The sequence below is a fragment of the Corella eumyota genome, chromosome 7, assembly GCF_963082875.1.
Source record: "Corella eumyota chromosome 7, kaCorEumy4.1, whole genome shotgun sequence".
Lineage (NCBI taxonomy): Eukaryota > Metazoa > Chordata > Ascidiacea > Phlebobranchia > Corellidae > Corella > Corella eumyota.
The window spans coordinates 3,248,743-3,259,048 of record NC_137496.1 but is presented as its reverse complement, the minus strand read 5'-3'; the positions used below and the strand labels follow the sequence as shown (position 1 = coordinate 3,259,048).

The following is a 10,306-nucleotide window of genomic DNA, read 5'->3' as shown; positions in this document are numbered from 1 at the left end:
CTATTTAATTTTTTTTTAATTCCTGGGCGAGGATAATTATATTTCATAAAGTCATAAAACTTAAAAAAAGGCAAAATGGGTTACTTATTATCATTGTTTAGAATCGGTCTATTATTGTTGTTCGTTGATATTTTATGTTAAAAAAATCAAAAAGTTATCTTATAATAAGTAGAGTTTTGGGTATAATAATACGTTAAAATAAATATATACCAAAATTACAATATTTATAGGTGTTAAGGGTGTTTAAATTAACAGAATATTAACAAAATGGAGGACGTATTCCGACGTAAACAAGAAATCGAAGAAAAGTTACTGCAGGTACGATAAGTGATTTTTTAATTGCTGCTTTGGCTACTGTACTAAATAGAAAAGGATCTCTATTACTTTCGCACCCCCGAATTTAACAAGGCGTTATAACCTAAGTATGGCAATTGTTTAACCAGACATTAAAAATTAGTTGAAATATGTTTCAATGAGTATAACTTAGTCCGCTTTACGAGTCAGATGTGTTAATGGGTAAACTGAATATGTGAGGGTTAGGGTAAGGGTTTAATTTATGCAACCTCTTTGTTTAATTACATGTGCCGTATTTCGGTCACACACCCTGTTTATGTAGGGCGTGCGAAACTAATAGAGATCCATAGAAAATACCTGCGATAAAAAACACACTTTTTGTCGAAGGGTTAAGTCTGAATTTAGTTATAAACCCTTTACCAATGCTATCCTAGGTTTTTTGTAAGTGAGTTTATTTGTAACTGTAGGTTTCTTCTAAAAATCCTAGTTTTTTAATAATGTTGTATGTTTTAATTATTATTAATAAATGTGTTTACATTAACTGTATCATGGTTGTTTAAGGAACGGAAAAAGTCTGAATTGATGAAGGAAAGTCTAAAGGCAGCTGATGCTTTAACTAATAACATGGTCAGATGTTTTAATATTTTTTTATAAAATTTTGAATGTATATATATGCAAAACATTTGTTTAATTTTTATATTATTTACATTTAAAAAAGAATTTTATATTTTAAATTGTTTTAATTTTAGGTTACAATCCTTAGTCAGTTTGATGATCGACTGCATAAATTAGAAGACACAATATTACCTGTTCATAGAAAAACAAAGGATTTACAAAGATTACAGGATAGTAAGGCTTTGTTTTGCTTTTATCTTTGATTCAAGATTCAAATCGTGTAGTTCACTAACAAATAAGTAGGCTATATATATTTTATATTTTGTATAGGCCTATATCGTTATCCTCGATGTGGGAAGGTTGAATGCGCGACCTAAACATAGAGCAGCAACACCCAGTCCAGAGTTGCCTTTTAGCAGTTTGGGATATTATGTAGATTAAATTGCTCGATAATTATGCTACGGATTAAGTGCTGACTTGGCAGGAGTTCATACTGTTTTTAACGCCTTACTCTAGGGCGCTACAGCATAAGATCACTGGGGATTAAACCCTTGACCTTATGTGGTGTATCAAGTATTCTTACACATCACTGCTGGTATACATAAAAAACTCTAAATGCAATGTTTTCATTTAAATAGAATCATTTAAGTTTAAGTTCACTTCTTTATAATTAGATATTGATAAAACTCTTTCTGCATTGGACCATGTTATTGGATATCATCATGTTGCCCAGAGAGTTGAACCAATGCTTCGACAAGGGTGAATATTTAATTTTACCATTTCACAGAAGCAGATGATTTTATATGATTTTACATTAAAGAAAAAAATCTTAAAATGGATAGATTTTTAACTTGTTTAATGTTGGTACCTTATGTTAAAGCTATACTTAATTGTTTAGGCCCAGCAGACAAGTAGAAGAGTATTTGAAATCAATGGAAAGTCTGTCACAAGCTGTCAGGTTCTTCTCAGAAAACAGCCCAGACTCTCCCGAACTAAACAAAGTTGTAAGTTAAGATTTTTCGAAGGTAGCTTTCTACAGGCTACAGGTCCCATAATTTTAAATTTTCATGTTTTTATTTATAGAATGGTTTATTCGAAAGTGGAAAAGAAAGTCTTGAAAAAGAATTTAAAACTCAACTTAGTAGACAAACTAGACCGATGTTACCCAATAAACTTATTGAGATTATTGCTGTAAAAGGTATAACTAGTATGCCTGTCAATACATTTATACTAACTATGATATCTATCTTTTTATGTCTTTTTTTTCTATAGGCAGTGAGGTACCTTCCCAGTTGCCTGAAAAAACAATCTCAGATTTATCTCTAATTGCTACGTGGCTTACAGGACCTGGCAAGACTCAAGGTAAGGTTTAAAAAACTAACACCAACATCAAATATGATATTTTTGTAATTTTTAATAAATTTGTATTATTTTAGGTTTTACCAACACATATGCTGACATAAGATCAACTAATCTTATAAGAACATTAACAAGGTAAACTATTTAAAAAATGATTTTATATCATCAGGAACAAATTGTATCTTGTATTTTTAATATTATGATTGTTGTTTTTACCTAAATTAAAATCTTTTTTTAGTTTAAAAGAGTATGTTAAAGGCCTTGCCCCTGCTAGTGTAAGTACTTTAATTTTTAAAAATAAAAAAGAAGTTTAAGTTATGTCTTGTTAGTACCTTTATGTTGAAATTTTCTTAACTAGATATGTAAACCCATACGAATTATTTAAAATGTTAAAACAACACACTTAAGATTAGTTTATTTAAACATCTGTTTTTAATATTAGAACTCACGAAAAATAAGCTCAGTTGCTACAACACCAAAGAAGGGTGGAGCTCGTAGACCTAGGTATTTGTAATCTAAACCGTTATTACATTTGTTAAAATTTTATTATATCTTTTAACATTTAAAATTTGTAACCAATTTGTTTTCTTTAGCAAGGGGCCATTTTATGTTAAAACCATTACTTTTTATCAAACATTTTAGGGCAATTAATTATGGTTTGAGCTTTTTTGTTTTCAGTAATTTTTCAAGAAAGGCCAGTACTCTGTTAAGAAAGGAATCCTTGCAGAGTATTAGTGTGGGAGGTACCTTATAACATAAACCCATGTTTTAGTGGCATTTATTGAATGTTGATGTAGTATGGGGCTTGTTTATATTTAAATTAGTGTTATGCACTTTTAACTTGGCATTTATAATAGATAATACAATAGTTATCGAACAATTCTGTCAACTATAAATTTTGCAATGGTAATGATTTAACAGCCTTTTAATGGGGCATATTAGTATCTTTAAATTATAAACAAGCCCTTGTTTAACCCTATCTAAGTTGAGTTAGTTTTGTGTTTGTGAGATTTAATTTTACATTTGATTGTTATAGTGTGTGGAAAAATAATTGTTTGCGATTTTAAAATAGAGTGGTTTTGTTGGTAATGGTGGAAGTTAATTGATACCCATTGTTAATTTTTAAATTATTTTCTAACTTGATTTTTAACAATTTAGTTTTTATTAATTCATATTTACGAATTGTTTTTAAAATTTAAAATTTTAGTTGATAATTTTGAGAATTGAAAAATGGTAATTTTTATTTAACAAAACAAAGTTGGTGATTACTTTAGTGGTTGTTATTTTTAAAGTTGCTCAAGGGGCTCTTTTTTGTGATTTTGTTTTATAGAAATATATTCATAACTAACACACTAATATTTTCTCCTTTTTTTTTTGTCATTGTAATATGTTACGATTTAACAGCTTAAACAGGAGTTTGGGAAATATTTCCAGTTTTTAGAATTGTTATTTTTTTGGTTGTTTTTTTTCTATTGTTGTTGTAGTTATTGCTGTTGATAAAAAAATACTTTTTTGTCATAGAGCAAAGTCTGAAAACTTGCTTTAAATTTTTCTTTATTTCTGTTTTTTGTTATTGTCGTGTTTTTGTTGTTGTAAAAAATGTTCCTTTACAGACAATATGATAGAAGAAAGGAAGGAGGTTAACAAATGTTTCTGCTTAGCTTTCTCTCTGTTTTTAATCGCATGAAATCATAAAATTTATGCAAACACAAATGCACACACATTTTGTTTTTTAAAGATGTTAAGCACACCACGCATTATTTTTATATAAAATTGAAAAAAAATTTTGCAAGATAAATAAGAAAAACACTTTGGCATAAATAGGCATTTAATTCAATGTTAGTTTTATTTACTACTATCTGACCTGAGATACCTTGTTCAATATTAAAATTATATATTTTTGCATGATATATAATGCACTTCACATAGAACAAAAATACACGAATACTTTACATAAATTTTACACGACAAATGCTTTTTAAGTACACCCTTTCTTTCTTTATTTTAAACTAAGTTTAAAATAGCCTTTTGCCTTAAAATGCTGTTTTTATTTGAATTAAAATAAAATTGCCTAAATTTGCTGCTTTTTTGGTTTTACTTTCCTTAAAAATGGGGTTGATTGGTTTTCGAAAACTGAAAATTGTTTTGTTTGTTTGTTAAACTAATGTTGTTTTAACGAACTTGTTTATTGCATGTTTGCATGTTTCTATTTATCACTTTTTTATGTTGTGCTCTTTTTTAACTTAAATTTTGTTGTTATCTAAATTGCATGCTTTTTTAATTAATAATTTGTGTATTTACAATTAAATATATTTAAAAAAAATACAAACTGCTATTTATACATTTTTTTTTAGAAAACTACACTTTAATTTATATAAAAAATAATTTATATAAAACATTCTGTTTATTATATTTACAATCTTTTTATTGTTGGGGTAAAGGGTTAGGTCGATCATCACATCTCCCTATACCTGAAGAAGAAGTTATAGAATTAGATCTTGATCCTTTTATTAAGATGGTATCTGCATGCATAAGACTAATTAATGTAAGTTAGTAGCATAACTGGTTAAATTTTATTAAGAGTTGAATATTTTAACTGGTATGCTATTGCTTTATTTAGACTGAGCTAACGACGATGCAAGTTATTATTGGTGATAAAAGTAAAAAGAGAGTTTTTAATGAAATTATTTCAGCACCATTGGACTTAATCGTAGCAGAAGGACAAGTAATTTGTAATGTTTATATATTTAGATTTAAGTAAAAGCCTATACAACTATTTCTAATTTTGTTATGTTTCAAAGTTGCCCATATCAGTTTTGTTAATTATTCTGTCCTCTATGAATTTTTGTGATTTTTTAAATGGTAGCAGTGGAAATCAAACCCAGAGTTGTCATTTAATAGGCACATACTTAAACTTTTATTTTGTACTTACAGAAATTTGTTCAGTATGCAAAACAATGTATTTCCAGACACGACCACCCTTCTATAGCCAACCTGTTTCCTGCTATTAAGCATTTAAAAGAAACATTGCCAGAATATAATGAACTATCAAGGGTACATATATAACTCTTATCTTTCTAAATTATTCACACAGTTTAGCATTTGCTTCATTAACTTTTTAGATAAATTGACAATATTTAAAGTGTTATGTTACAGAGTTTTGCAATTTTGTAAGTGATGTATATAGCACATTAGTATGGTTGACAATGAATCACAAAATGCCTTTAGAACCTTTAAAAAATGTCTGTGGTACTTACAATTTAATTTTGAAAAATACTGGAAAATGATTAACATAAAAAACCAGGTTACCATATTTTTTGTGTGACGTAAAAAGTACCAAGTAGCATAGTGAATGTATACACGCTAGTACTTTCTACGTCATAACAAACAGGGCTTCCCTTTCTTTTTTTTTATTTAATTTAAATTTTGTTTTAAAAGTTGAATAACTTAAAAAGTAGGTAAAATTATTTAAAGTTAAAATCATTTTTGTGTTCAGTGACACCAACTTTATTAATTTTTGAGTACAAAAATATCGTTAATATATGACTTTAAAGTTCATCAGTAGCATTTTTAAATTGATATGCTGTTTTTTTGACATAAAGGTGTTATTTTGAAATTTTAGATGATATCTGATGTCAATCAGTTAAAACTTCCTCGTCTTATTGAAGAGCTGGACTTAGTTGGCGTGGAGGTCTTGCAAGATTTTACTGACTGTGTCAGGGTAAAGAATTGTTTTGGTTATTCAAAAAATATTATAATTAAATTTAGAAGTAAGGAATTTTTAAATTTTTAGTATTTTTATGCAGAGAGATCCAGAGAAGGAATCCAACATGCCGAAAGATGGAACCGTTCATGAACTTACAAGCAATGTAGGAAAGTTCTTATTTTTGATATTTGAGTAAAAAAGGCCAACTTCACAGCTGTATAAAATGTTAATACAAATCAAACCCAGTCTGCAGTTGTCTATTCCTTTCTAGTATTAAGTGCTACTGAGGTTGTTTCATTTTTGTTTAAAATTTATTTTTTTATTTTTATTTTGGAAGGCTATCCTGTTTATGCAGCAGTTAGCACAAAATGTTGACACTGCTGGTGGTATGTTGGCTGCACAACAGATGGAAGTCCAGCCCCCAAGGTCCAAGGTTAAAGAATGCCTAGCTGAATATATAGGTATATAAAATGATTTATTTTTAGAAATCTACTCACTTAAGTTGTTATGCTTTTGTATTTTTTAATTCTAGTTCAAGTTCTTGGTGCTTTGAAGCTAAATTTGGAGAATAAGTCAAGAGTGTATCCCGACATTTCTTTGGCTTCCATTTTCTTACTCAACAACTACCACTTCATTCTAAAAGCTTTAAACAGGTATGTAATTAACTAAATACTAGTCAATAACCCTGTCACTTAACATCTTAATAGTCTTGATATGGTTGCAACTTTCAATTAATATTTTTTTGCAAAAGTTAACTTGTGCACCAAAAGTTGCAGTTTTATTTATTTTGTAGGCCTATAAATTGGATCTTTAACTAGGGTCTTTAACTAGGGACTATGTAAAAACGTAGGTTACAGTGTATTGAATTTAATGTTTATTATCTTAGGTATGATTTACTTGATTTGGTCCAAACCATAACAGCTGATGTAGAGAAAATTTATGAGAGAATTATCGACAACCAGATGTCGAGATATCTCAAGTCTTGGGATAAATTTGCCTCTTATCTGACTGATGAGAACAAGGGAATTGTTGTCAATACTCAACCTGGCATTAAGGTTAGTTTATTAAAAATTAAAATATTTTAATCAAATTTTTTGGGGGGCATAATTTTTTTTTGTTATGTTAAAACTTTGTCGATATAATTATGCCTAAGGTTCTGAGATTGATTCCCACTGCTGTCACATTGTTAAATTTTTAAAAGCAACATTAGTTGTGCAATATTTATTATATTTTTGTAACATAAATTTGTCTAAAACTCCCAAAATTTTGATTTTTAGTTAAAGGACAAAGAAAAGCAGGTTGTCAAGGACAAATTTAAGTCATTTAACAATGACTTTGAGGAAATAGTAAGACTGCATAGACAGTGGGCTATGCCTAATGCTGACATCAGAAAAGAAATAAGAAGTTCTGTTAAACAGAAAATTGTGCAACCATACAGTGACTTCCTAAAAAGGTTTGTAAAAATATTTTGAAATTTTTCAAAAAGAGGTTTTAGAAAATCTCTGGAGGAATTTTTGAATAATATCAATCTGCTATAGCTTAAATAAACTTAGTCTTTTTTGCATTCTTTAAGTTTTTGTTGTTTCTTTTAAAATATTATCCATTTCTCTTACAGATACAGAATGGTTCAGTTTACTAAAAACATGGAAAAATATTTAAAATTTAACCCTGATCAGATAGAAGAAAATATCAACCACATTTTCAGCCAATCTTCTGACACAATCAATTTTTAAATCAGTCCCAAATAATAAACCTAGATGGTGATTTTTCAATATTTTTTGCTAGTTTTTGTATATCAGATCTAATATTAATATATATCTATTACTAAGTATTATACAAGCCACATATCTAGCTTGTGAGTTATTTTACAATAATCAGTCAAAACTATTTTAAATTATTGTACCCTCCCTTCAAAAAGCAATGCTGTTGTATATTAATGATATTGTATTTACTAATTATAGTACAATAAATATTATAAATTACATTATAAGAAAACACAAAAAATATGATTTTATTTTAAAGGTTAACATACCAAGGCAAAATTATAAAACAGTGATTGTACTTTAATCTGAAATAGTAAATATGAAATCTTGTAATTGTTCAACTTCGCAGTCTAGATATTAAATACAGGAAAATGATTCTTGAATAGAATTTAAATTGGCAATACAGCATTTAAAAGGAATTTATTAAGGCAATCGAAAACTTTATAAACATGTAAGCCTGATGCTTCAAATGATTGTCCTATGTGTTAAAGCTGGCCAATGCTCCACCATCTATTGGCAAACAAACTCCATTCACCATTGAGGCTTGATCACTGAGAAGAAAAACCACAACTGATACCACCTCACTTACCTCTAAAAATAAGAATTTTATACAATAAATATCCGATTGTAAAAAAATGGTAAGCATCTTGGCTTTAAACTTGTAGTAGCTTGTTCGATTCCAACTGCTGGTACCATTATCATATCAAATTTAACGTGACATTAGTAAGTTACTTTTTAAGGATAAAAATAGATTTTATTTCCATTTTTACCTGAGAATCTTCCTAATGGAATATGGGATTTCATTTTGTTTGCCTTCACAGGATCTGACCAACCAACTTGAGACATCGCTGACAGGGTAACTGTTGGGTTAACAGCATTTACTCTTATCTAAAAAAGGGGTAAAAATATGGGGTTCATGTTAAAATGTTATTATAAGGGCCAAACTGATGAAAAATTATTCTATGTTTTAAATGTCAATTAAAATATGAATATTTGTAAAAAGATCACATAAAAAATATTGACACATTTTTACAAAAATTTATTTTTTGAATTTTACCTTATGCTCTCCCAGTTCGAGGGAGAATGTTTTTGTGATGTTATCAAGAGCTGCTTTGCTTGCTCCATAAACAGCATGATTCCTAAATCCAATAAGACCTGCCTGGCTGGAAATGTTAACGATACTTCCTCCCTGTTTTCGGGCAATCATTCCTTTTGCAATTATCTAAATAGGTCCAAAAGTTTGTTTGTTACTTTCAATTTTTCACTTATTGTTTTTATGTATAAATTGTCTTTTAGTTATGAACTGATATAGTATATTACCTGGGTTAGCAGCAAGGGGGCCTTGACATTAATTGCTAATTGCCTAAAATTATAAAAAATAAAACCTCTTAAATTTAGAAAGGAGTAGCTGCCTAAATTTTTATAAAGCTTTATAAAGAACCTTTAGCTAATACAAATATAAAAATCATGCATCTAAATAAAAGAAAAAGTAATAAGATTTCGAACTTGTCAATATTTTCAGCAGATATTTCCAAACAAGACTCGCAAATAGCAATAGCAGCGTTGTTAACCAATAAGTCAATTTCTCCACAAGATTTTACTTTTTCCTCCATATCACTTGTATTTGTTAAATCACAATGCACAATATTGATAGATGGACACTTTTAATAAAGATAATTTTTTAACGTAAATTTCTTAAAGCTACAATTTGTGAAACGTTGAAAATGTTTTTTATACCTCTGTTTTTAAACTTTCCAGGTCACTTAGAGTTCTGCTTATGGCAAAAACTTGAGCTTTGTATTCTACCATTTTCTTGGCAATTTCCCGACCAATTCCTGTATAAAAAGTTATTTTTGTTAATAAAATTATAATCTTGATTTACGTGAAATTTATAAAATATATATCAATTTTGATTTTCGCAAAAGTATTGCTGATTGAAAACCTATTTTACATACCTTTTCCAGCACCAGTTACAAGACATCTTTTACCGGTAAAATCCATTTTTAACTCCTTAAATTTTTACCCTTTTTGAGTAGCGTGCTTTGCATTTGTAGTAGAAGTATAAAAAGGGGATTTTATTCTTGCACGCTCGATTGATTATTTTATAAACTATTTTTTATACAATTTCTATGGACATTTTTTGTTGTCAAATTTTAGGAAAAAATGTAAACAGTTTAAATTTAATAATATTCACCTAAAGCTGTTTATTTGAGATTAAACATGTTGCAATATTTAAAAAAACATGGTTATTACGTTGGAATTACTGCTTATAATGTAAAATAAGCACGCCGAACAGCTGGTTAAATGGATTTAGGCAGTTGAAGGTCAGTAATTGCGACACCTTTTTTGCACGTGTATTGCTAAACATAACTAAAACTAATCTTAAAAAACTGTTTAATTGTAAGTTTAAATATTTACTGTAGTATTTTCAAGCAATTGAGCTCACAAGAATTGCAGAAGTGAATTTATTTGAACGAAATTTTCAGCTGTTTGTACAAGGTAAATGTTTGTTTATGTTTGTATATTATTAGTCATTTATGAATCTAATTTTAAGTCTATAAAAAAGTAA

The 10,306-nt window shown here is 28.4% G+C and overlaps 2 protein-coding genes across 3 annotated transcripts; one reads left to right on the top strand and one right to left on the bottom strand.

The window, feature by feature from the left end:
• The first annotated feature begins 228 nt into the window (after positions 1-228).
• LOC145760072 (exocyst complex component 7-like) lies at positions 229-8,040 on the top strand. Of its 2 annotated transcripts, none has more exons than XM_082573935.1 (21): positions 229-318; positions 856-921; positions 1,044-1,143; positions 1,584-1,668; positions 1,808-1,913; positions 1,993-2,107; positions 2,182-2,271; positions 2,346-2,403; positions 2,507-2,543; positions 2,711-2,772; positions 3,882-3,907; positions 4,710-4,813; positions 4,889-4,993; positions 5,203-5,322; positions 5,891-5,989; positions 6,075-6,137; positions 6,312-6,435; positions 6,507-6,627; positions 6,861-7,029; positions 7,252-7,427; positions 7,590-8,040. In XM_082573935.1, exons 1-21 carry the CDS (start codon positions 268-270, stop codon positions 7,705-7,707), a joined length of 1,995 nt encoding a protein of 664 aa, XP_082430061.1. In that variant the 5' UTR covers positions 229-267; the 3' UTR covers positions 7,708-8,040. The 2 variants fall into 2 exon arrangements, with proteins under 2 accessions (XP_082430061.1, XP_082430060.1); XM_082573934.1 differs by lacking the exon at positions 3,882-3,907 and adding an exon at positions 2,947-3,011.
• Positions 7,907-9,797, bottom strand: LOC145760073 (L-xylulose reductase-like). The gene is made up of 7 exons (XM_082573937.1): positions 9,693-9,797; positions 9,475-9,572; positions 9,244-9,398; positions 9,058-9,100; positions 8,795-8,959; positions 8,508-8,625; positions 7,907-8,328 (listed from the first exon to the last, which is right to left on the bottom strand). The coding sequence occupies exons 1-7, from the start codon at positions 9,736-9,738 to the stop codon at positions 8,216-8,218; spliced, it is 738 nt and encodes a 245-aa protein (XP_082430063.1). The 5' UTR covers positions 9,739-9,797; the 3' UTR covers positions 7,907-8,215.
• Positions 9,798-10,306: the final 509 nt, after the last annotated feature.

Excerpts from the sequence above, each read along its gene's own strand:
- LOC145760072 (XM_082573934.1), top strand. The coding sequence starts at position 268 with ATGGAGGACGTATTCCGACGTAAACAAGAAATCGAAGAAAAGTTACTG. Across the intron at positions 2,773-2,946 it reads GGTGGAGCTCGTAGACCTAG|TAATTTTTCAAGAAAGGCCA; the intron begins GTATTTGTAATC and ends TTTTGTTTTCAG. Across the intron at positions 5,323-5,890 it reads AATATAATGAACTATCAAGG|ATGATATCTGATGTCAATCA; the intron begins GTACATATATAA and ends TTGAAATTTTAG.
- LOC145760073 (XM_082573937.1), bottom strand. The coding sequence starts at position 9,738 with ATGGATTTTACCGGTAAAAGATGTCTTGTAACTGGTGCTGGAAAAG. Across the intron at positions 9,399-9,474 it reads TGGAAAGTTTAAAAACAGAG|TGTCCATCTATCAATATTGT; the intron begins GTATAAAAAACA and ends CTTTATTAAAAG. Across the intron at positions 8,960-9,057 it reads CCCCCTTGCTGCTAACCCAG|ATAATTGCAAAAGGAATGAT; the intron begins GTAATATACTAT and ends GGACCTATTTAG.